Below are 27,447 nucleotides of genomic sequence, written 5' to 3'. Positions count from 1 at the left end.
ATATTTAACAGTAAGTAATATAGAACACCTATGCTCGATCTTTTAATAGGTTCATAGGTTAAGGTCCGGACACGCGTCTGAAAAGGCAACGAAATTTAATATGATGGGATGAGAGTGACCTAAAATACTATATACCGTAAAACGGGGTGAATAGAGGGTTTTTTGGGGTGGATAGAAACAGAGTTTTTATTAAAATTTGGACGTTTAACTAGACAAAACATAAAGATTATACGCAAACTCACAAGTATTTCATAAAGTAAGTGTGTCTAAGCATTTTAATGTAAGAAAATATTCATGTAACCCCCTAAAAAACACTATTCTCTATTCACCCCTTGAAACTCTATTCACCCCGTTTTACCGTACTACATCTTCTTTTTTTCCAGGAATCTCTAGGGGACTGTCTTGAAGAATTGTGGATATCTTACAATTTGATTGAGAAATTAAAAGGGATACACGTCTTGAGAAGTTTGAAGGTTTTATACATGAGTAACAATTTGGTTAAGGAATGGAGTGAGTTTAATAAGTTGCAGGTAGATGTTAATTATGGTATTCTTTTTGGAAAACAAGGCCAATCAAAAGTATTTATTTAGTTTTTGTCAGATAATCATGTTACTATATGCCGAAGTTGTCTATTTAGGTCTTACGAATTTAGAACGCAGCTATAGTTTGACGCCTGTGTGCGTGATAATTATGGCGCCAAAACAGAAATGATAGAAAATGGCGCGAATTACGAAATTGAAATGTTTGTCACAAACACTTTCAATTTATATAATTTCCACAAACAGTTTGTGGAAATTATATTGATTTTTTCCGATTAAAATGGAAGGGAACTTTATTTATTGTTAATATCGATTGTTAACATGACGTCATTAACAAAAACCTATCAAAGACTTTACATTTAAGGTCATCTTAGGGAAGTTCTTAAAAAAAAATACTTGTTTTTCTTTTCAACAACCTTTATTGAACAAAAAGGATCTTAATTCATACCTTTACTTTCTCTGAAACCGTTCATCTCAGGAGCTACCGCACCTCGAAGACCTGCTTTTCGTTGGCAATCCGCTTTACGACGGCTGTGAGTTGGATGCTTGGCGTTCAGAAGCGGCTAGACGACTTCCTAACCTCAAAAAGTTGGATGGAGAAACTGTGTTACGCGAAGATGAACCGCCTTTGACTGTCGCTGATATGCAAGTAAGTAGAAATAAAGACCAAAACACTAATTTTTCTATATTTTTAATTTTCCTTCCATGTTATTAAGATTTATAACTTTATATTAATTGCAATAATTTATTTCTAAAAAAGGTTTATTATTAAAGTTAATGTCTTAATGAAAGTCCCACTGGGCACGTGCCTCTTCCCTTTGTAGGGGTTCTATGTATATTCTACCCATATGTGTATGTTAAGACATACACATACATAGTAAGCTATGGACAAAAAGAGGCTTAGTAAGGTACAATCCCTACTAATATTATAAATGCGAAAGTAACTCTGTCTGAATTGATTTTAATGATATTTGGTACAGAGGTAGAGTTGACCTTGAGAAAGAACATAGGATAGTATTTATTCCGGATTTTTTTAAGAGTTCTCTTGGAAATGCGATATAACCGACCTCGACGCGGGCGAAGTCGCGGGCGGAAAGCTAGTTTTATTATAATTATGTAAATTTTCGGGTCGGCCATTTTTTCATTAGTGAATCCGTCTCGCGCGTTTGACCGATTATTATATTTTGTACATTTAGCTAATACCTTATCTCTTTATTACAGCCCGATGGTGGTGACGGTGTGGAAACTTTAGTCAGCGCGGAGACCAACGATTGAAAAGCCTATAAACATATCAAAAATCTTGTCTATCCAAGAAAAAACAATCACGAAAAAAGGATGCACAGATCAAAATTAAAACTATTTCGCTCTATTGAAATTCTCTCACAGATAATCTTAATAAATCTATTTATTCTCTATACCTATGTATAATTTACAAAGATTACAGTAAAAAATATCCTTGGTCCCTTATTTTGCGAATATTGTTCCACTATTTCGTGTTGCCTATCAAAAATAATTATATCGTTACTAATAAAAAATGTTCACACAAAGTTTTTATTTTAAGAAGGTGGTTTTGATGTGGTGGTGATTTTTTTGATTTGGTGGTTTCCAGGTCATGTTTTATAAGTTATAGTACTGACTTTAGTTGCGCGGTTCCAAAATGTCATTCTTATGGAAAAGAACCGGCAAAAAAATCCTTGTACTATGCCTACTTAATACATCCCACTGCTGGGCACAGGCCTCTTCCCGTATAAGGTTTACACACAATAAAACTCCAAAAATCATAGAAAAAAATAATAATTTTATTTACATAGTAATTGTGCATATATTCTAATATTCATTATACACTATTATTGTACATCTTCATAGAAGGCAATACCAAATTAACCTAAACCAGGATTCGAACCCGCGAAGTCACTTTTACTAATTACTGACAATAATGTTATTGTTATATACCAACAACTAAATCATAATACATTTTAATGAATGTTTTTGAGCAATATATTGCTAACATAAATAATTTGAACATCGCTTAGACCAGGCAAGAAATATCGAACGAATTGAGATACATGGCTGGCAATGATATATCATTTTTGGGGTCCCGTACATACATGGTAAAAAACGGAACCCTATTAAGGCTCCGCTGCCTGTCTACCCGTCTGAGACTAGTCCGTATCCCATAGATAGTAAGACTATTGACAATTTCTCGAATTTGAAATACATTATTAACAAATAATAAAGAAAAAAATCTGATTTTGGCAACAAGTACGGTTATAAATTTTCTTTATCAGTATTCACGCGTTGTCCTTTCCTATAAACTTAATTACAAACATACGTTCTTCATAAGTGTAATAAATAATAATAATAGTTGCTTTTCCGCTCAATTTCTAACACACAATATCATCTTCATCTAACATTGTGATGTAAACTTTTACAATAACATACAGATATCTATAGTAAGGCCAACGAGACGAGATAAAGAATGTAAACAAATTTTCAGGGGTTCATAACATTTTTATTTGAATAAACTATTATGAAGTTTCGAATTTTGGCAAAAATGAAGGAATGAACTTGTTCACAACATGGCGGACCCAATGTTGACAACTGCCGTACTGACTGCTTTCTTGTACCACGAAACACATAACGACAGCTGGCATCGACCAACTCACGCCATATATGCGCGTACGAGTGATAAGGACAGGGATGACAATCCCTCGCTATCGCAATGTAACTCAGTAACGGTCCGCTTGTTTACGTTTTTTGTCTCGTCTCGTTGGCCTCACTATAGAAAGTTCAACTCATCTGTGCTCGTGGCGCTATGTGTGCGTGCGATTGACAGCGACAGTTTATTATGGAAGCTTTAATGTGTGTGACAGTGACACACAAATGAAAGCTGTGTTAGTACACAACATCACTGTATATGATAAAAGTAACCCACACATGTTTTCGCAAGCAAAGATGAGTCGAATAGTGTACCTATTTGACAAAAAAATCTGTTTAAATCCGCCAGACAGATTACCAAAGAATTTTGGATAAGTATTTTATTTTACTGCCTCGTAAACAAAAAATAAGGGAATACAGTGATTTAAAATCTCGTGTGACGTCACTTACCAGTATATTTACTAGCAAGTGATGTTTTTAGCCCCAACTACCATACTTTTTAAAGATGTAATAAAATAAAAAACCCGTACTCAATATTTTTTAGATATTTCTCTGACGGACTAAACAGATGTTTATTATTAGATTTAGTCAAATACCTACATTTGATTGTCAATAATACGTGTTTGCTTGTATAAATATAATCAGTCCAATTAATGTTTGTATGTGTTCACATGTAAATTCTTCTTAAATGTTCGGCCAGTGGTGATGGCGTTGCATTGGGGACATATTTTCTTAGCTCTTAAAGATTGGAGCCAGCATCCCTGGGAAATAAATAAACAATATGATATAATTTCATATAAAAAAGATTTTTATTCTTGAATAGAAAAGGTTAATAGTGATAAAATAAAATTAAAAGATTAAAAATATCTAAAAACCCACGTTTTTAAATGTCACTCAATAAAATTTTATCAAAATCGGTCCAGTCGTTTTTATAGTAATTTGTAAATTGCATTATCGGGTTTGAAGGTACGCTGAAAATTTCAGCTTATCGACAAGTGCCTCAAAATTGAGTTGCAAAAATCCAACCGGAAGGACAAACACAAGAAAATTGTGTATCAAAACGTGGGAGAACCTGAAATGCCGCTTTTTTAATGATTGTCAAATACGTATTATCCTTCTAACATCTCATTTTAGATTATGAATACTAGTCAGTCAATAGTTTTTAATATTTGGATTGAAACCCTCACCTCGCAATACACATGCCAACATTGTATGGACACGGCTGGCAGGGAGTATGACTCCAAACATATCAGACATTTTACCTGAAACAACATTCAAGTCATTACAAACATGCCTCCACAATCCACTTCGAACGTAATATATATAAGAAAGTTATGTAAGAAAACGTCTATATGGATTATCATACTCGAAACTAAATAATACAAAATGCATTCGACTTATTACGATATTAAATCGATTCTTTTATAATATTCCGGTGTCCTGGGCCCCGATTCTGCTATTCACAATGGCCGATGAATGAATGGCAATTGGATTAAATTTGAAACTATTCGTATATCTAAAGCATTTTGACAAAAAAATATATTGAAAATTCATTGTATTGACGGTGAGTGTTCCACCCCGAGCTGAATTTCCAATAGGGATGATGACAATTTTTTTTGCAGTGTCGCGTCTTGTAGTTTTTTTTTTTTGTAAAATAATGGATACGTATTTTTTAATTTGTCCCGCAAACATAAATTGACCAAATTACACTGAATGAAACTTACGCGCGACGTCACGATTGAGTATAAATTTTACTCTATCGTTACGTCACAAGCCCCCTCTCCTAAACTTTAAAACAGTTAATCTTTGTCAATTCTAGTTTTTCTGAAATAGGAAAAAATAAGTGTCTCCTAATTTTCAATTATCTAACTGAGGGACTAATGAGATTTTTTCTTTTTAAACCCAGTCATCATCCCTATTGTGTTGGAAAAATGCTTAATAGTGTCAATTTAAGCCAATTTCAATTCATTCCATCGGCTATTGTAAATAGCAGAATTGAGGTCCTGGAAAGCAGATCAAAGTAATGTATGTCGCTCCTTTTCTATACGAAGTCCATCTAAAGGTTGTCTGTAGAAGATCGCTCTTAGCGATAAGACCGCCCATTGTGGCACCATGCAACTATTTTTCTTTTTCAATTGGTCAATATTTTTTTTTTATCCTGTAATTATTTGGTGTGCAATAAAGAATATTCTATTCTTTTTTATAAATCAGCTGTAAATCTTAGATATTGGTTGAAAACCAGAGTAACTTCGGACAGGGTCGGCGAAACTGGGTGCTGTCCAATATAACCTGACCTTCAAAAAGTGTTAATTAGTAGCCTAATTTAATTAGAATAGATGACTTTTGATTTTGATTTTAATAACATAACATTCACATTATATTTCACAGACAGTTTATTTGTTGTGATCTCTTTGAATTGAATAAAGTTATTTTTCAACTGGCAATACTCACAACTATTTATTATTATTATAACATAATAATTACCTCTCCGGCTCCATTGTTTCTTCTTTCTAATTCTCTAATTTTTTCTTTTAAGGCATGTATCCGCGTCTGGAATAAAAATATTTTATATTAAAAAATTGATAATCACGGGCTGGCTCCATGCGGCCCAGAACAGAGAATCGTGGAAGAATTTGGGGGAGGCCTTTGACCAGCAGTGGGACAAAGTAGGCTAGAGAGAAAAGAAAATTGATAAGTTTGACGTGTCTTATATAAAATGGGGATAAAAACCATCCTATGTCTTAATCCCGATTATAAACTATCCGTGAAGCAAATTTCGTCTAAATCCGTTCAGTCGTTTCTCGTGAAAGATGAACAAACATCCATACATACAAACTTTCGCGTTTATAATACTAGTAACATTATAATCATAGTAATACTCACAGCGGCACTAGCTTCAACTAAGCCGTTGTATTTAATACCGTTATCTAATTTCTCACTCTTGTCATCGCTGGCTGTGTCTTGTGTGTCTGCTTGACTGTCTGTTTGTGTGTCTGTTGGTGTCACTTCGGCCTGGAATAAGAGAGGAAGGTCATGAAAATAAATTCATTATTGTTTTAAGCTTTTTTAGATTAAATACTTTATCAAAATTACATAAATAAAGTAGTATTTTCAAATTTTGATTTAAAGATGATATAAGAGCTAACGCATCATTGAGAAATAGGGAGCTAGCTTCATCAGTAGCAAGATATTCCTTTATCACTTTCAAAGTTGATGTAGATTAAATAATTTTCAGAAAAACAGCGCTTTTGTGTGTCTTATTGTAAATAAAAACCACATAAACAAACCTTATAGATTGTAGCTTCTTTTTTCATCTGCAATCCGCATTACTTATAATACTTTTCTTTTAATTAATTTACGAACAAGAGCTTTCTCTCTCCTAAAACTACTTATTTGCTGTGCACGACAGGGACCATGTTATGATCTATTTTAAGTCACATAACAATACATGTGGAATGCAACAAAAGTATTGAGTTTCTTTTTTAAACGAATCCCGCATTAAGGAATTTAATCCTTGTGTCTTGGGTTTCACAAACATTCAAGCCACATGCACATAGACCCCAGACTCAGAATAAGCATTCGTGGACCGCACAAACGTTTGTCCTACGCGGGGATTTATTTAGGTATTAAGAAGATATCCTTGTAATAAGTACTCACATCCGGTGCTATCCTGGACGGGGAATACTGGGGAGGTCCGTACAGCTCCGTATCTTCATCACCGTCGACAACCTGCAAGCAAGACAAAACGAGGGTAGAAGCAAGATAGTAAGAATAATGGCGCAGGAATCAACGAGCTGGACCGCGTTCGGGATAGCTGACTAACTGGCATTAACTTGGATTCAATAACAGGTGTCCCAAAAAACGTTTTTTGCCACAAAGTTTAGTTCTAAAGAACAAAATAAAAAGATTGAAAAATAGATGTTTTTAGATTCTCAGGACTACGCAATATGCACACAAAATTTCGTGAAAATCGGTCAAGCTGTTTCATAGGTGTTCAATTTTGTACACCATGATATATTATGAGAATTTTATATATTAGAGACATTAAATCAATCTAGATGTAATAGATTTTTGCTACTTATGTATTATTTAGAATTACTTTTATTTTTTTCATGGAAATAAACAGATCCTTTTTTAATAGCATTGTTTGTTTAAATGCACTAATCCCAGAAAATACTGGATAGATTTGAACAATTGCTTCAGTGTTAAATAGCTCAATCAATGTGTGATTTAACATTTAATTTACGCTATGACTAGTAGGAGCAGAGAAATAATTAAATATGATACTCAAAATTTAATCTTTACATTCACATTAAGTAATTAAAGTCATCATCATCATGGAGGAGCTCGTTATGACAAAGATGGTCACCCATCTACGGACCAACCGCGTTAAGCATAGCTTAACCTGTGATCGAATCACTTTATGCGGTTATAGCTTAGCCAGGAGTTCCTCCTCATTAAGTAATTAAAGTAATTTTACATTATGTTTATATTTAACTAGCTGTTGCCCGCGACTTCGTCCGCGTGGTTAGAAGATATGAGTTATGTATGATTTATACCTGCCCTGCTTTTCCACATTTCCCATTGTATCTTCGCTCCTATTAGTCGCAGCGTGATAGTATATATCCTAAAACCTTCCTCGATGAATGGTCTATTCAATACAAAAAGAATTTTTCAATTTGGACCAGTAGTTCCTGAGATTAGCGCGTTCAAACAAACAAACAAACTCTTCAGCTTTATATATTAGTATAGATTCATATGAAGTATTCTCTGAGACATAAAGCATGACTAGCAGAGTCCCGTACCAGCGCCTGGTCGTGCGAGGCCCGGCGGACACACGTGGCGGCGCGCGCGGCGGCGTCCTGCAGCGCGGAGGCGCGCACTCGCCACTCGCCGCACCACTGGTACTCCGCGCCGAACGTGCCGCCGGACGGCTCGTCGTTCTGGGGCGGGGAGGACGAGATTTACATATATGAATTTGGGTAGTCGTAGAAGGTACAGGGCTTCACATTAACGTATACAGGGTTATTATGAGTACATCATCGTCGTCCTAGCCTAGTCTAACCGGTTACAGCTAAGTACCAGTGCTTTTTACCAAGAAGCGACAACCTATCTGACCTTCTCAACCCAGTTACCTGGGCAACACGATACCCCTTAGTCAGACTGGTTGTCAGACTTTCTACTACGCTTCTGACTATCTGTAACGACTGTCAAAGATGTATGAATTTGTGTGTATTTATATTTAAACTTTCGCGTTGCATAATTATATTAAAAGAATACGGGGATTAACGCGATTTTTTATTTCACGAACAAACTCGGCTCAGCCTGCTGGTAATCTGGTCGAAACGACGAAGTAATCCAGGTAAAATTCGCGTTAATCTTAGTATTCTTTTATGTTAATATAAATTTCAGTGGTCATAGGATAGTCCTGTATACTCTAATTTTGAAGCTGAGCTTTATTAAATTGGGTATTTGTAACGAAAAAAATCAGTTTAAAAGATATAAAGCATATATATAAGTCTGGTAGTTGGGACTAAAAACATCACTTGCTAGTAAAAAGGGTACTGGTAAGTGACGTCACACGAGATTTTAATCACTGTATCCCCTTCATTTTGTTCACGAGATAAAATAAAAAATACGTGTCCAATATTCTCTACATTTATGACCGACCAAACAGTTTTTTTTGTCAAATACCCTCCTTTACTGCCATCTACACACCTCGACATCAATACTGCCATCCTCGGAGCTGGTATCAGGTACGTCTTCATCTATCTCGGCCCCGGTCCGCTTGAGACAGCGTATGGCGTGCCGCTGTAGCCTGGAGACAGGGAGGCTGCTGTTGCAGACGGGACACTCGCCGTGCTGCGGGGGAGGGGTGCCGCGGCGGCGGGCACGGAGCCGGCGGAGGCGGTTGGAGTGGACCCGCTGGGGATAGACATAATAGATAGGTGAAAAGGAGTAAATTAGTAGTCTACCTTGATACTACATTTAGTGCCTGTTCCATAATCACTCATTAGCCTCTGGCAGATCATCATCGGCCTTGCTTTTTGCCAACTATGTTGGGGTCGGCTTCCAGTCTAACCGGTTGCAGCTGAGTACCAGTGTTTTACAAGGAGCGACTGCCTATCTGACCTCCTCAACAGAATACCCCTTGGTTAGACTGGTTGGCAGATAAATTGAAGAATTTTACATTCTTTGTTTAAGAAAACCTATCAAGTTATTTAACAGGAGCTTATGTGGCGGTGGTGGAACAGGCCCTTAATAATATTATGTAATATACTAAGCAAAGCTTGTATTATGAGTACTGGACAACTGCTATGTTTTTTGCTTCGAATAGCATTCTGCTTCGTTTCTAAATACATATATATAATTTACATAAACAATTGTGCTTGTCACAAAATCATTCTTCCTGGGGGGGGAATTGAACCAACCAAAATCTCTGGTAGAGCAGTAAGGGCCACTAACCAGTTGAGCAATAGGACTCAAGATGTTAAGATCATTGCGCTTACACCCCATTTACTCTTTTTTTTTTATTGCTGCACTATTTTTTTTGCTTTTTGGCAATCTGCTGTCTTGCGCAACAAGCAAATTTGTTATTACCTATGTAAAGATGGAATATATCACCAATATGACAAACTACTTCAAAATGCATCATTATAGTGACATAGTGTTATTTATTTAGCTCTTTAACTACTCCTCCCCGGAACTAAATGTCAAAATTAAAATGACAGCAGGTGAAGGTTGTCAGGAAATGGCGTCGGAAAATATTGTTTTTTACAAAACGAGATTTATCTGCATAAAACACTATATTTGATTATTCTATAAACGAATAAAGATTAATAGATATATTTTCTATGTATCAGGAATCAAAAAACAAATAAAAACCGAAAAAGTATGTATATTCTACTAGTTGGAAGTTTTTAAACCCATCCTGTGAGTTTGATTACAAGAAATATACAAATATTGAAACCAAATATTGAGAACAAGGGCCTATGCTATCTTATTACGTAAACAATTAGATGAAAGACGTTGAGATGTTTATAATAAAACCACATAAACATTGACGTGGCAAAGCATTGAAACAACTAGTGATGTTCCATCACTTTTTGAAACTTTATCGATAATTGGTCTTTTTGTAAGGTACTTAGTATTTGTAAATAAAAATACAATATAATTAAAAAAAGTATATTTATTTACGATGAAACATGTAAAATAAAAGAAAAAATAAATAAATGCAAAGACATGAAGGCATTTTTATTGACAATTTATAATTAAGTTGTTCAGATGTGTACAAAAAACAATAATTCGTCTTTGCTGTTATGGAGAAGGGCGATGAAGTCTTGAGGAGCCTCGTCACTTGGACGCCAAGCTGACATTCTGTAAAACAAAACGGAGAAAATCATACCTTTCGACACACTTATCTATTCGAAACATTTTATTACTATAAGTAATTAAAAAAATATAACAACATACAATCATCACTAACAAATAAAAATAAATACTATATTACTATAATACGAAAACGTTAATTATTATGAGTAGGTAATAAATAAAAATAAAATTATTAATTAAAATTTTTCAAACTCATTACAATATATAATCATAACTATCGATAAAAAATACTATCTATTCAAAACGTAATATTATCATAAGTAATAAAAATAATTAATTAAAATTATATTAAAGCATTACAATTTTCAATCGACACTATCGATTAAAAAAAATAATATCGTACATTTATCGACACACTTCATTCCCTAAGAAAAAAATAAAAATAAATAAACAAAAAAAAATTCACTCGGATTTAGACTTTATAACTAATGGGATAAAGACGAAAATCGACGGACTGAACATTTGTCAACAAACCGCCATTTTTATATATTTTTTTTATAAATAACAACAAATTTAAGCTTACTATTATTTTACAAAAAATGGATAAATACATTAATAAATCGCCGTGAAACCTTGCACAAATTACTTAATAGCATATAAATAATGCATTTTACTGTATTTACTAAACAAAATCACAATAAATCACTCGGAATTCCTAAACATTCTAACGGATTTTATCTGGCTTTATCTAATTGTTTTAACAATGTATTTCTTACAACTAATTACCTAAATAGCATAATTATAAACAAAATAATCACATTAGTAAGAAAAAACAGCACTAACAAACAGAACATTATTTGTTATAAAAAACATCTACATAGCTAAGAAGTCTTTTCTTTTAGTTAATGCTGGATATGTTATAAAAATTAAGTTGTTTTTTTTTTACAAATAACTAAAATGGACAAATTGGAACTCTTAGTCAGTGAACTTTGTTGCTTTGGCAGATGTCAGCCCTGTCAGAGGTTTCAATGTTTTCATAGTATTATAAGTAGGTATTTAATAGGACATATTATCTGTTTTGGAGAACTATCTGTGTATTACATCATGAAGATTCTATCGTTTATGTTACAGATTTAAATGACATCAAAAAGATGTAACTGTGTACTTTCTTTTTGTTAAAGAATATCATAGAGTTGACAATACCCAGCAAATTAAATTAAGACAGGCATTCTTTTTGTCTGCTAAACCTTGCTGTTATTGACAGGGTCCATATTGTTCTCAATTATAACATGTCATCTGTTGTATCAACATGTATGTATACTATTGAAGCAAAACAGTATTGAGAAATAAAGAGTGTTCAACTAAATCAATGATTAAACCTTATTGTTTCATCTTAATTTAAAACAAAAATAAGAATATGAATATGATTGTACAAATCAATTTTAGTGTATTGTTTAAATAACATATAAATATTTTGATTCTATTGAAAGAATAATATCATATATAAAAAAAGAAACAAATATTTCTTCACTTCAAGAAGAAGGCATTGAAGGAAAGATAGGTTTTAAACGTGTGAATACAGTATAGGACTCAAAGTATCTGTTAATTAGAATAATACTTAAAAGGAGACATCAGAAATCGATAAAAAGAACTACGAAAATAAATTTCCTTTTAAAAAATATCGATAAAATCATTTCGCATTGCAAATGGGTCATCAAAGCTATGGAAACAATAATACACAGACTCCAAACACTCAACACATTACTGACCTACAGTTTTAAAACTTTAAACTATAAAAATAATTAAAGAAAACTCGAAACCTACTTGGTAAACATCACTTCCTAGGCAGCCAGTAACATCTACTTCATCCTCTTGAACATCAGCACTCGTACTTGAGCCTGGCACAGCTAAATTGGCACTTGTATTACCACTGATCTTCCTTTTAGAACCACAACCGGATAATTTCTGCAGTCTTTCTACTTCAGAAGCCAAATGAGAGTCTAATTCACCTTGACGAATCGTACAACTACAAACTGGACAATTCGGCAATTCAGTCACTTTCTTCCTATTTCTAACACAATTTAATATCTTACTCTCATCGTACTGATTAAAACTGTATTCCGAACTATTATTCAAAGAATTAGAACCTCCTTCCATGTTATTATACATCAAAATTGGTAACATTTCAACCGATTTAAAATTTTGTTGACGAACTATACCGATTATTAATCTGTAAACATCACAAGTATTACACAATTAAATTGTGCTTTGATAGTCCTAAAATGTTAATGGAAGTTCGGTAAAGCTATTCTAAGTTATCTTACAGACATATTCGCGGTAGTTTACGTAATAAAACAAATAATTTGAAGCAAAACAACAAATAATAATAATATCGTTTACACCACTTTTTTTAAATTGCTTTGATTGGTATTTGAGTGACAGTTCTTTATCGCTTTAGTTGGGAAATTGATACTATTCCATTTAGTCGATTCTGGTTACTATTTGCGAAAAGTGTTCGGGTGGAAAATAAATTAATATTCGAATATTTTAGAAGATTATTAGCTTACGAAATTCTTAATGAGATACTTAAACCAAAAAACTATTTTTCACTTGCCATGCCACGGTGCCATACTTTCACTTGGTACGGGCGAAGTAACCTCAAAAATGATTATCGATTTTTTTTATTTTTAGATTTAAGTAAATGTTCTGGTTTTCTATGTTACTAAAAGTATATTTAATAATACAATATTTTGTTAACCGCCCTTTGTAAAAAAGTAGCATCAGAACTAATAGTATTGATTATGGAATTCTGAATTAAGTGCTGTTTGATTTTGTGACAATCGTACACTATGGCGTGGTAGCGAGTTAAAGCTCCAACTTCAAACGTTTCTTACTATAAGTAATCACTGTTGCCCAGTTCAACTACATGCTTTTTTTTCTTATTTCTCCACGGCTATAATAGTAGTCGATTAATAACAAAAAAAAAACTACTAAAATAAAATAATGTTGCAGTCACATCCCGATTTTATTTCACAGCTGCTTTGAAAGTACTTACAACTTCACTTTTCAAGATAGTACTTCACTTCACTTGTCAAGATTCCTTTGAAGTGTTCAATAAAAGTCAACAGTTTATAGTACAAATATATTTTATTTACATTCTGTATATTTTTCATACAGTTCAAGTAGATAATTGGTAGAAATTACTATGTTTTAGAGACTAAAATTCAACTCTATTATGATTCTTATTTTTCTCGATCTTAAACAAAATTCACGCGACCCGGCATTGAGATCTCTATTTTAGTTGTAAAATATATAGGTTTTTTATTTGCTTTGCTTTAAGTATTTAAAAGATAAACAATTTCGGTGTCTTTTTGTCTAAAAACTCATTTTCAAAATATAACGCGACTGAATACAAAAGATTACCAAATTAAATATACCATTGACATATATCAGTCGTTTATTCTAATCATATTGTTACGGTTCCAACTCTTGCCCCTACACGAACTGGCAGTGGCTTCGCTTTTCATAGTACAAATCAATTTCAAGTTAATTGAAAAAACCGAATTTCATCGGGAGACCTTTCCTTTTCAATATTATAAACGCGAAAGTTTGTATGTATGGATGCTTTAGATATTTGTTCATTTTCACGCAAAAACCACTGAACGGATTTAGACGAAACTTGGTACACAGATAGTTTATAACCTAAATTAACACAAAGGATAGTTTTTACCCCGATTTTATGTTCCCGTGGGATCATTTTCGAATTTTAGCGGGCGGGCCCGCGCGCAACACCTATTTAATCAATTACTTTATTTGACACTAGCTGTTGCCAACGACTTCGTCCGCGTGGTTCGAAGATTTTTAAAGTCCGATTAGTTTTTTAGACTCCACCCGATTTCGGCCAGTATTTGTAAGATATTTCATTACGTCTCTGCTCCTATAAATCATAGCGTGATGGTAGATATATATCCTATAGCCTTCCTCAATGAAGATACACACAGACATAATTTTTCAAATCAACCAATAGATCCTGAGATTACATGCGGATCTCTATTTTTGTTTTCAAAATAATATATGGCCTATGTTAATCTGGGATAATTAAGCATTATAATTGTGAAAGAATTTTCGAAATCGGTCCAGTAGTTTTTGAGTTTATTCATTACAAACATACATACAAATCTTTCCTCTTTATAATATTAGTATAGATTTACACAGTTAGCACATCCTGAGTACTTTTCTCAATATTCTTGTCGACAACAACTTGCGTTTTCTTGCGGCTGTTTGCCGGCTGTTTCAGATGCACGGTCCTGACGTGCAGTTTTAACGAGTTCGATTGACTGAAAGCTCTTGAACAGTATTGGCAAGTATACGGTTTAGCACCAGTGTGAACCTGTAACAAAATATTGGAAAATAAAAACACGGTAAAACTTTTCGACGCTATTTTTGTTGCAATTCTCAGGAAAACAAATTTTTAGACAAACACCAGAATATGACTTGCCAAATCTCAATTTAACTTGTGGCATTTACCCAATTTCAGAAAAACTCACCCTCAATTCCATACATACATACATACACATCCCTTTTTCATAACATAAAACCTCCTACAGTTGTAATTGAATCCTCGTATCGCGGGGAGTTCCACAAACGTTCAAGTCACATAAGACAAGACACCCAAACTCAGGACAAGCATTCGTGGATCACACGAATGCTAACCTTGCACTTTATTGACCTCTAAACTCATCCTTCACACAACCCACTCAAACGAAACTCAACCCACTCACCTTATACAACCTGAACTCAACCCTAGCGTGTTTATCATCTACGTAGTATGCCAGTACTTGGGGGCTGGTCACAATTCTCCAACATCTCATGTACCTACCTTGTATATATTATTTCTATCTTTTTGTGTTCGTAACCTTACATCACTCAACCCATTCACCTTACACATCCCACACTCAACCCCCACTTCACACCACTCAACCCCACTCACCCTATAATGCCTATTCAGCGCCGGTTTCTGACAGAACCTCTTCCCACAGGCTGCACACACATAGGGCTTCTCCCCCGTGTGTATCCGAGTGTGGATCTTCAGCTGGTTGCTATCGGAGAAGTGCTTGGAGCAAGTGAGACAGGAATACGGTTTCTCACCGGTGTGAGTGCGCTGGTGATATTTTAGGCTTGCGTTTGACTGTGGAAGAAATGTGTTATTAGTTATATTACTGTTCGTCTAGTCGTTAGTGGGACTGACTGCAGTACTGCAGGTCGTGGGTTCGAATCCCACCTAGAGATGTGTGCGTGTTTATGTGATGAGTTAGACCATTTTTTCTGTCTTTGGGTGTAATTTATCTATATTATGTATGTATTTAGAAATATATAAGTATGTTTATCAGTTGTCTAGTACTCATAATACAAGCTCTGCTTAGTTTGAGACTAGATGGCGTTGCGTGAAAGTTGTGGATTATTATTTGTTTTTAGGGTCGTTTAGACATACGCACAATACAATACAGGGTCGTTCTATATGATGGGCAAATTATAGAACCGTAAATATAGCAGAAACTGCCAGTAAAAAGAGACAACTTGAAAAAAACCTTTTTGGTATTGACTGTAGCAATTCATGGCTAATCTGCAGCATCTGTCACGTGGGCAAGTTAAATTGTGGGTCCCGGCTGTTATTCCTACATCTTTGACAGTCATTACAGGTAGTCAGAAGCTTGAAAGTCTGACAACCAGTCTAACCAAGGGGTATCGTGTTGTCTGTAACTGGGTTGAGGAGGTCAGATAGGCAGTCGCTCCTTGTAAAACACTGGTACTTAGCTGAATCCGGTGAGACTGGTAGCCGACCCTAACATAGTTGGCTGGGATGATGATGATGATGAAAATAACTTACCGTACATTTCTTACCACAGACTTCACAAACGATATTTTTATTATATTTCAGTCCGAGGTGCGTTCTATTTATATGAGCTTGCAGTTTTGATCTCACTGCGAAGTTAGCACCGCACTGTAGACAATTAGAAAAAAACATTGAATAATCTATACTAACATATAAAGCTAAAGAGTTTGTTTGTTTGAACGCGCTAATCTCAGGAACTATTGGTTCAAATTGATTTTTTTTTGTTTTAAATAGACCATTCATCGAGGAAGGTTATAGGATATATACCATCACGCTGCGACTAATAAGATTGAAGAAAAAATCATAACTTATATCTGACCACGCGGACGAAGTCGCGGGCAACAGCTAGTATCTAATATAATATATATATAATATAATATAGCCTATATTTGTATAACTGCTGGGCATAGGCCTCTTTTTGTATAAGAAAGGTTTTTAAGCATTGATCACCAAGATCATTGCTGGTTGGAGATAGCTGGTTATTTGGAAGGATTTGGGTGATTTCTATGCCCAGCAGTAGGACTCCACTGAGTCCCACTGTTGGGCATAGCAACCAGATAGCAACCCACTGGTTAGATATCTGGTACCATGGTCCAGCACAGATAATCTTGAAAGGACTTGGTAAGATTTTGCCCAACAGTGACACTTAGTAGAAGTGGGCTAGATAGCTGGTTCACTGTGGTCTACAATTGATAATCTTGGAAAGATTGCGGGAAAATTTTTGCCCAGCATTGGGCAACCGTGGGCAAGATAAAAAACACATCACTCACCTGCTGACATCTCAAATGCTTATCTACGAGGGTCGGTCGTCTCGTCTGACGCAGACTCCGCTCGTGTTCAGCCATATGTGTTGCCAGAGTAACATTCCCTGTATAACGCCAATTGCATATCATGCATTGCGTACTGGAAATAAATAAAATATTAATGAAAAAAAAAACCAAATGGATTAAAAAATATCACCAATCATATTTATGACCGTTTCATCAGTTGCTTAACATTAATCGTCAACAGAAACTTGTGAAACATGAACGAGTGAAAATTTAAATTTTCTAGATATTATGGTTTATGAGGTACAGTCTGGTAACAGACGGATGGATAGACAGGGGAGCATCAGTAATAGTTTTCCGTCTTACCCCCTGGGTACAGAAAGGAGTTTCTTGTCGGTTCCTCTCCATAGGAATGACATTTTGAAACCATGTACTCAGAGTTAATTAATACTGTAACATTTTAAAAGTGCCTGGAAAACGGCCCATTTCAAATAAAATAAAACTTTTAATTTCGATTTTGAATCTGGATAAGATTGTATTCCGACCTCCGTGGTCGAGTGGCGTACGCACCGGTTTCAAGGTGTCCCTAGCTCTGAGGTCCCGGGTTCGATCCCCGGTCGGGTCAATGTAAATATTCAAATTTCTACATTGTCTCGGGTCTGGGTGTTTGTTACCTTCGTTGTATCTGAATTCCATAACACAAGTGCTTTCGCAACTTACTTTGGGTTCAGGACAATGTATGTGATGTTGTCCGCATTTATTATTTATTATTATTATTGTATTCACAAAGGATATGAATTTCTTTTTTTAAAAATAACATTCCCAACTACTAGAAAATTTCTAATCTATACTAATATATAAAGCTGAAGAGTTTGTTTGTTTGTTTGAACGCGCTAATCTCAGGAACTACTGATCCAAATTGAAAAATTCTTTTTGTGTTGAATAGACCATTCATCGAGGAAGGCTTTAGGCTATAAACCATCACGCTGCGACTAATAGGAGCGAAGATACAAAGGAAAATGTGAAAAAACAGGGCAGGTATAAATCATAACTTATATCTTCTACCCAGGGGGACGAAGTCGCGGGCAACAGCTAGTATAATATACTCACTTATTTTCACTTTTCAGTTTATGATTGATAGAACTCAAAATATGTCTGTTCCAAGCTTCTTGTGAATAAAATTGTATATTACAGTCACTGCAGTATTTCTCATACTCTGCCGTTTTCGAGTTTTCAACCTGAAAACAGAAATTGCCTTCAAATATATATAACCTGTGTCACGATGTTACCGCACTCCTCCGAAACGGTTTAACCCATTTTTACCAAATTTTATATGCCTATTCAGTAGGTCTGAGAATCGACTAACATCTATTTTTCATACCCCTAAGTGTTAAGGGATGCTCACACTAAATTTTTTGTACGAATTTTTTTGATTTTATTTTTTTATAATGACGTATTAAAAAATTCATACAACTAGAAATAATTTATTAGGCAAAACAACGTTTGGTTGGTCAGCCAAAGTTTGGTATACAAGTTGAAATGTTACGAACCAAAAATGATTCCACGGGAACATAAAATCGGAATAAAAACTAGCCTATGTGTTAATCCTGGTTATAAACTATCTGTGCACCAATTTTCGTCTAAATCCGTTGAGCGGTTTTGGCGTGAAAAATAAACAAATATCCTTCGATCGAAACATAATTTTATAACAATCGATTCAGTATTTTTGGCGTGAAAGCGCATATAGTATAGACAGAGATACTTTCTCATTTATAACATTAACTAGAGATCTAGTTTTTCCCACGTTTTAATGCACTCACTTTTCTTGTTTGTTTATTTGTCGTTCCGGTTAGATTTTTAAACCTCAATTTAGAGGCACTTCCCGATAAGCTAGCAGGCTGAAATTTTTAGGGTAGCTTCGAATCCGATAACAATGCAATTTACAACTATAAAAACGGCTGGACGGATTTCGAAAAAATTTGTATGCAGTGTGACATTTAAAAACGTGGGTTTTTAGATCTTTTAAATCTATTATTACAATACTTATTTTCTGATTAAAATCTTCTGACTACATACGCGTGAGTAAACCGTTGCATCATTTAATAATGAATTTCTCACGATAGTTATTATAAGATATAATGAACTTACTTTCTCATCCCGATGTGTTTTACTCTTGTGCATGAGAAGTCCGTGTTTCCCCACAAAGTTTTCCCCGCAAAAGTTACATATGTGTTCAGTGGGATGATGTTTCCTCATGTGAGAGAAATATGAGGTTGGTTTCCTATAAAACATTTAACTTAAACTTATTTAATATTCACAAAAATAGGATCTACATATGTACCCTTCAAACAAGTACTAAAAAACAAAAACAATAATTAAAATAAAGCATCAAAAAAATCATCGGCATCGCTGCCGGCTGGGAGAGCGCCCAAAAGGCTAGCTGCATTGCCACGTTGAATGGCAATGCTAATCCTCTGAGCTACGTAAAAGCCAGCCTTTGGGGTCACGAGAAGTGTGAACGAGACGCTTTGCTAGGTCTTAAATGAGCGTTTTGGCACTCGGCCCCCACGGCCCAAAAGCTTCGACCCCGAAAGGCTCAAAGAAGTAATTACCAACTAGATTACTATAATATAATAATATATATAATTAGGAAGGATTTAGTAACAATTTTGACCAGCAGTGGATCATAGTAAAGTGGATATAGATACAGATATTGTGTGTTTAAAAACGACTCCCGCGGTAAGAAATTTAATCCTTGTGTCGCGGGGGGTTTCACAGATATACAAATCACACAAATTCTTGTCCTACGTGGGGGTCCAACCCGCGACCCATCGCACACATTGGATTCGGTGCGGTGACCTCAAACACAAAAGGGGTCAAGGCATATTTATTTACCCTTATTTTTACGGGCTTTTCTGGGGAAGATTGAAAGTGGCACCGGTTACAAAAAAACTACGTGGCAACCGGCTGTCATGTGGTGAGAAAGGTGTTGAACATGGATGTGGATGGATATAGGGGAAGAGGACGACCAAGGAAACGATGAATGGATTGTGTGAAAGACGATATGGCTGCAAAGAGTGTTTCTTGTGAGATGACGTCAGATAGAAAGGTATGGAAGAAGGCATGTTGCGCCGACCACAAATGATAATTGGGATAAGGGCAGGGGAATGATGATGATAATCTTCTTATTAACACAATAACATTTTTGTTTCGAGTATAAACAATTAAACACCTATCGATGAAATATAAATATTATTAAGCAAAAATTAAGGGTATTCGTGTATGTGTATGTAAATGACGAGTGATGAGAACTTTGCCCAATATTGGGCTACTTACCTAAACTTATGGCTGCACAGCTGACATTCATATGTGTGCCCGTTGTGCCATTTCTCATGAACTTTTGCTTGGTTCCTGTAAAGATAGAAATTTTAACTTTTTTTATAGGTAGATGTTTTTTTTTCTATTTTTTGTGTTTATGTGTTAATGGCTGGAATGTTGGTCACTGCTATACCGGAGGTCGTGTGTTCGATTCCCACCTAGGAGAAATGCACGTACATTAAAATTTGTTCTTTGCCTGGGTGTAATTTCTCTATACATATTATGTACGAAAATGATCCCACGGGAACATTAAATCGGGATAAAAAAAATACTTTTTCTTTTAAACTGTCTGTGTACCAAGTTTCGTCTAAATCCGTTCAGTGGTTAACCGTATGTGACTGACTGGTTGTAGTCAGTACCGTATAATCCATAAGGCAATTAGGCCAGTGCCTAGGGGCCCACCACCAAAGTAGACATCAAAAAAAAAAGCTCGATAAATTTTTCACTGAATGAAAATAACATGAACCAAGGGGGCCCCACTCCCTTGTTGCTTCGGGGCCTCTGGGCCCCTAGATCCAGCCCTGAGTGTAGTGTGTGTGAGATTCAGAGTTATACAAGTACAATACTCACGCAGTATGAGCGACATGCCCGCACTTGTCGCACTTGTACATGCGTGCGTGCGCGTTGATGGTATGCGTGCGCAGATGGCGCGGCGTGCGGTAGCGCAGCCCGCATATGTCGCATGCATAGGGGCCGCTGCGCTACGGACAATATCTCAATGTAAAGGGGTATTATGCAATAAGTAGAAGATTTAACTATACGGCTATAAGAGGGAGTGAAAATATTAATATTAGATAAATAAAAAAAATGCATTACTGAATGTTTAAGTGAGCAATATAGTGATCAATATGCGAACCTTAACTATGTGAGAAGATTCTTTTGCCCAGCAGTGGGTCAAATGCCTCTTATAAAAGACGCTATTAAAAAACAAACCACCACATATTTCAGCTTATGAATATCACAGATCTTTTGCCCAACAGCGGGCAAAGATCTCTTCCTTATTTACACGCTTTCTTATACACTTAACACATCATTCTCAATCTTATAATTGTCATGTCACTGAAATAGAATAATTGATGAAAATAGGTCTTCGCCCACTGCTGGACAAAAGCCTCTTCCCGATTAACACACTTACCACATCATGCTTCATCTTATGATTGTCATACGCCCTTACATCGACGAAGCCTTTATAACACTGCTCGCATTTGTACGGAGACAATGTATAGTTCACAGATTTGGCCTTAGCGAGGAGGTTGGCCCGCTGTTGGTCCTTGGTAAGTAGAATAACTGGTGTTGTTGTCTCGTTGTCTGTAAAGGAAATTAAGAAATACTGGCCTGTTGGTCTAGTGGTTAGTGACGTTGACTGCTGTACAAGAGGTTGTCGGTTCGATCCCCACTTAGGACAAATGTTTTTGTGATGAGCTTGATTGTTTTTTCTGTGTCTTTGTGTTTTTTATCTATATTATTTATTTATTTAAATATGTGTTAGTGTGTTTTCTATTTCGTTTTAATAAACGATTCCCGCAGAAATGTTATCCTTGTGTCTTAGGTTTCACAAACATACACATCACGTGCACAAAGACACACAGACTCAGAACAAGCATTCGAGGATCACTCAAACGCTTGCCCCACGCTGGTATCAAACCCGGGACAGGTCACGTGAGTAATTTTGATATTTCCTTGGCTATCCGTAAACTCGACTCCCTAAACTCAACCCTTGCTCAACCCCCACCTCCCCCCATTCAAACCCCACCTAAACCCCTCTCACCCCTCACTCAACCCCCACTGACAGTGTAATACCTATTCAGCGGGGATCGAACCTGCGACACATCGAGCACATTAAATTGGGCGTGGTGAAACTTTACGGATTTTATCGCGGTTTAATTTCAGTCTGCCCGTGACCATGATACCTGCAAAGCAGTGGCGTGCACAGAGATTTTAGTCAGGGTAGGCAAAAAGAAACGGCCAAGTGCGATTCTGATTCGCGACTCTCACTGTTGGTACAAAATGTAAAAAAGGTTACCCATCAAATTCACGACCGTATCAAATGATGCTTAACCTCGATTTCTCGGTGATCTATGAAACTGTTTACTCTCTAAATAACTATCAACGTTCATGCCTACAGCCAAAAGACAGACGGACAGAAGGCCAGCCGGATTTAAAATGTTGTGCGGTAAACTTTGTAGTTACCTACCTAGTGTACCTAGCCAACGTATTTGAATATTAAACTTTTACAGCTATCTTTTCGTCAGATCAATTATCATTGAATCGCAGGTAGTCAATAACGTATACATTTCTTTAAACGTTTTTCTATTGACATCATACCTATCGTAATATTGTAACCACGTACGTAAACACGAAAATAACCATTTCGTTGAAGTTGGTACCAAGCGGGAATCTTACCAATAAATCGTGTCAAAGGTACTAAATAGATATTTTTCTGTATTTTTTTGTAAATAAGTTTAGATAAGTGAAGTAAATCTAAGTATAGTTTATAATGGATAGGGAAACAGAACAAGCGATTTCTTTGTATCTACGAGCAACTCGTTAGACTTAAATCATTATGTTTTCTACGTATTGTTTTGAACGATTGACTCACCTTTCTTAATTTATTAGATGTCTTGCGTAGTTTTATCTATTTCAAACACTTGTTTTTATCACAGAAAAATAGTTTTAAAATCGCACTTTTTGTGTTATGAGCACACGCCGTTTGAAAGTTCACAATTATTAATCAATTTTTCACTCTTTTATCGACTTATATCAAATAAATTAAAAACCAACGACCCAGAAAACGAATTATGACAAATGAAAACAAAAATGCATCGAAAAATATTGCGGCTCACTTTACGATAATCACTGTCAAAACATAACCACAGATAACCGCTCATGTCATCCGCTGTCTTTGTCGTGCAAAGGCAGTGTCTCTTTTATCACACACACTAACAAAACGCAGACTATTTTGACATTGTGTGACAAATATGTATAGGAAAACAGACATAGACACATTGTCATGACTACGAGTCTGTCACACGCACACATGCTTAAAGTACCTACGTCACTGAGACATCGAGTTGAAGTGTCTTTCCAAAGGGAAAACGGTGCCAGCGGCGGCGCACTTCGGCAAAAAAGTGTACTAATTTTGAAATATTGATAATCCTCCCTTGATAGATTATGTTACAACGTGTAATAGATAGATGGCGCTGATACATGTTTTACGAATATTGTTTATTTTATGGATAGTAATTATGTACCTATAATATCTGAATTTCTCAGGGTAGGCAGTGTCTTTTTGTCTCTATGGACTGCACGCCACTGCTGCAAAGGTGTCGAAACGTCGGGAACTAAAATCTAAAATTAAACCGTGATAAAAGCCGTAAAATTGGTTTCATTTCTATGTCTAACATTCGCGTAAACCTAAGAAACCACTATGAAATGAAAAATATTCTTCAACACAATAAATAACTCACCTTCTTTATTCTTCTTCTCTTTTCTGCCTCTAACTCTCTTCTTCTTAGTCTGTTCTGCCTCACTCTTGAATTTCGTGAGAGGTATATCATCTTCTGAATCACTCTGTTTGACATTTTCTGTGTCTGATATAATGGGATCTTCTATGGTGATTTCTAGAATAAAATAGGTAAATAGATAATTGTAGGGTTTTTAGTCTTCCTACATCTTTGACAGTCGTTACAGGTAGTCAGAAGCTAGAAAGTCAGACAACTAGTCTAACCAAGGGGTATCGTGTTGCCCAGGTAACTGGGTTGAGGAGGTCAGATAGGCAGTCGCTCCTTGTAAAACACTGGTACTTGCTGAATCGGGTTAGACTGGTAGTCGACCCCAACATAGTTGGGAAAAGGCTAGGCCAATGAATGATGTAGGGTTTTTAGTTTATTTTTAACTATGTGAATCATAACTATAATGAAGACACTTTTAGCCTGAAACACAGGCTTTTACCCGGTTTAGTCTAATTTTAGTCAGTGCTCTAAATTACATAATAGGACATATTTTCTTTTCAAGCGACTACAAAAACGGGAAGGTTATCAATTCGTCTATATTTTCCCACGTTTCTATACACTCACTTTTCTTGTTAGTTTGTCGTTCCGGTTGGATTTGCAACTCAATTTTGAGGCTCTGCCCGATAAGCTAGCAGGATGAAATTTCCAGGGTAGCTTCAAACCCGATGACAATGCAATTTACAAGTTTAAAAACGGCTAAACCGATTCTTATAACATTTGAATGGAGTGACATTTAAAAACGTGGGTATTTAGATATTTTTTTTCATATTTGTTACCTCATAACTTCGGACTGGATGAACCGATTTTGATGCTTCTTTTGTCATTTAATGTTAAATAGCTGTCATTTGGTCACAGTTATTTTCTATTTGGAGTTGGTAGTATGTTTTTGTTGTTACAACAAAATTATTATAGAACGACTCTTGAATGAAGGAATTTAATCCTTGTATCGCGGGGGGTTTCACAAACATTCAAATCACACGCACAAAGACACCCAGACTCAGGACAAGCATTCGTGGCTCACACAAATGCTTGTCCTACGCGGGGATAGAATCAACACGTCGCGGTCAGTGGGATTGGCGTGGTGACCTCAAGAATGAATTAAATAAATGAAACATACCATCATCACATTCTTCTTTTAATGTAACACCATTTGTATAAATTAAATCATGTTTTTCACTCTTTAATTCAGAATAATCTTTTAATGAATCCTCTTTGCTTGAATCTGTAATATCTATATGTTGTATTGGTGTTAGGCTGAATGTTTGTTTGTCATTGCTTGTATTAATCTGAAAAACAGTATATAAAATGCGTTAATAACTATTGTTTTTGTTTCATACACCAAGCATGTTTGTGTGATTATTTTTCAGTACTCATCTAAGACTTATGTTATCTTAAATACACGGTGATTTTTTAGTCGTCTTACAAAAGCAGCCCAGTTCATGTATCCAATGACTAGAACACGTTCATGATAAAAAAATAGATGTTTATGAGATTTGAATAAATTTAAAATGCAATTTTTATTCAATATTATGATGCAATTCGTAGTTTTTTAGAAACACAGCTCTGTTGCGAGCGCGTTCCGAGCCTTGTAACAATGGTGAGGGGCGCGGGCGCCGGCGTTTTTATCATTTTAAATAGTATATTTCAGATTTCTCTTGTTTAATTTTTCTTAGTACTTATTATCTTAGTTGATGATAAAAAATTAATAATCGCGCCTAGGGGTATTTTACGTCGGATACATGAACTGGGCTACTTTTGTAAGACGACTAAAAAATCACCGTGAATGTGTGAGTAAACCATAGTATCATTTAATAATGAATCATTCTCACGATAGTTACTATAAAAAAACCTTACCTCAAAGTCTATATTAATAGAGTTCAAAAGTGTCTCCTCAGAACGCAGACATTTTAGTTTAAACTGATAGCATTTCTTCAGATGTGCAAAGCAGAAGCAACAGGCGAGTCGTGATCGTCCTTTCGTGTCAAACTGAAAGACATTCAATTATTATTAGTATTACATATTGGCAAAAGTAAAACATAATGAAGAATCCTAGATTTTCAAATATTGGACTCTGAAATCGCCTGCAGTGAGCTAGTGTGGTGATCAAAGCTCCCTATGCAGGAAGAGTGGAGAGTGTGCCCAACAGTGGGATGTATAAAAGCCAGTTTATTTTTTAAAATTAAATGTTAATCTGCCATGTTTAAATGCATTCCCTAAAAACATTATTGATAAGAAGAAATTATAATTTTTTGGTAGGTAGGTAGGGTAGGCTCATTATAACTGTCCATTGTTTGTTTTAGCTGTTAAAAAAAAAAAAAACTACAATAAGTGTGAGAAAAACTGTTATGAAATTTTCTTTTAGGGTAATAGTTAAACTTTTCAATTTAATCTTTCCTTTGTATTTTATCATATACTAATTGTATTATTTTTTTGTAATTTTTTCCTGTACACTTACCGGTATATTGGTAAGTCTTTCATATGTTTCCTGTAGTTGCTCATTGTCTAACGCGTGCATTCGTACATTATTTACCAAACATATTCTACATACACTTGAAATATCCATTTTAACGAAATATTATTGAAAAATTACTATAATTTAAATTTTGTAGTTACTGTTTAGATCTTCTGAAATTTTGAGCAAGCAGATATACAAATGTGAGACTTATTATATTATTTTCGGCACCCATAGTTAAATATGTTATTCGTTATATTGAAATCAGATAATTCTTTTAATTATACACAAACATAAATAATAATCACATTATTTATCATTAATGCTACGTTCACTGAGTGTACTTAACGCTACGGATAATAAACTTTGTTGGGTATCGATTTGACTACACAAAATATAATATTTAAGTTAAAAATAAGGTTTATAATACAAAAAAATAGATCGCAAAATAGAATCTGACTGTCCGATTTGACGAGCAGAGCAAAACCCAAACATTTTTGACGTTAACAATTACGTTTAATTTCGTCTACAAAGGTAGATTTGGTCCCACAAGCGAATGACTATTAAAAGGTCTCATATTCATGTATTACGTGTTTAAATAGCTTAATATATGATCATATTGTTTCTTTATTTATTATTTTATTTCAGTAGATATTAACATTTTATGAAAATGAGAGTTGTAAATTCTCTGCTTTAATTTTAACGTAACGTAAGCATAACAGAACGTACGGCGTCGCTGTCATACGTCAAATGGCGAGTAACTATAGAAACAGAATTTTACCGAGAATCTCACTGATTACTCGTTCTAATGATAAATTTTAATACATTCGTGAATCAAGAAAAAATTAAATACTGACTTTTAAGTTAGGCGTCAGATTACACGGCTTAATTTTAAGGTTTATTTACTCATCAAAAC

At 35.2% G+C, this 27,447-nt stretch overlaps 2 protein-coding genes and 2 pseudogenes across 2 annotated transcripts in view; 1 reads left to right on the top strand and 3 right to left on the bottom strand.

The window, feature by feature from the left end:
- The window catches only part of LOC113509058, a 101,280-nt gene that overhangs the window by 39,972 nt on the left and 33,861 nt on the right, over positions 1-27,447 (bottom strand). The window lies entirely within an intron of this gene.
- Positions 342-1,954, top strand: LOC113508680 (annotated as a pseudogene).
- LOC113509052 lies at positions 3,611-12,961 on the bottom strand (annotated as a pseudogene).
- On the bottom strand, positions 14,665-27,011 carry LOC113509049 (zinc finger protein 2 homolog). The gene is made up of 13 exons (XM_026892317.1): positions 26,535-27,011; positions 25,934-26,065; positions 25,197-25,365; positions 24,035-24,187; positions 21,703-21,875; positions 21,138-21,268; positions 20,526-20,600; positions 19,338-19,470; positions 18,300-18,427; positions 17,193-17,325; positions 16,417-16,530; positions 15,520-15,717; positions 14,665-14,919 (listed from the first exon to the last, which is right to left on the bottom strand). The coding sequence occupies exons 1-13, from the start codon at positions 26,640-26,642 to the stop codon at positions 14,737-14,739; spliced, it is 1,830 nt and encodes a 609-aa protein (XP_026748118.1). The 5' UTR covers positions 26,643-27,011; the 3' UTR covers positions 14,665-14,736.

This window comes from Trichoplusia ni, chromosome 3 (assembly GCF_003590095.1).
Source record: "Trichoplusia ni isolate ovarian cell line Hi5 chromosome 3, tn1, whole genome shotgun sequence".
Taxonomy (NCBI): domain Eukaryota; kingdom Metazoa; phylum Arthropoda; class Insecta; order Lepidoptera; family Noctuidae; genus Trichoplusia; species Trichoplusia ni.
This window is presented reverse-complemented; position numbering and strand designations above follow the sequence as displayed.

Bases quoted from the DNA above. Each gene is read 5' to 3' on its own strand.
- LOC113509049 (XM_026892317.1), bottom strand. From the start codon at position 26,642: ATGGATATTTCAAGTGTATGTAGAATATGTTTGGTAAATAATGTACGA. The intron at 26,066-26,534 runs GTAAGTGTACAG...AATGTCTTTCAG, and splicing joins AAAGACTTACCAATATACCG to TTTGACACGAAAGGACGATC. The intron at 21,269-21,702 runs GTAAGTGTGTTA...TATTGTCCGTAG, and splicing joins ATAAGATGAAGCATGATGTG to CGCAGCGGCCCCTATGCATG.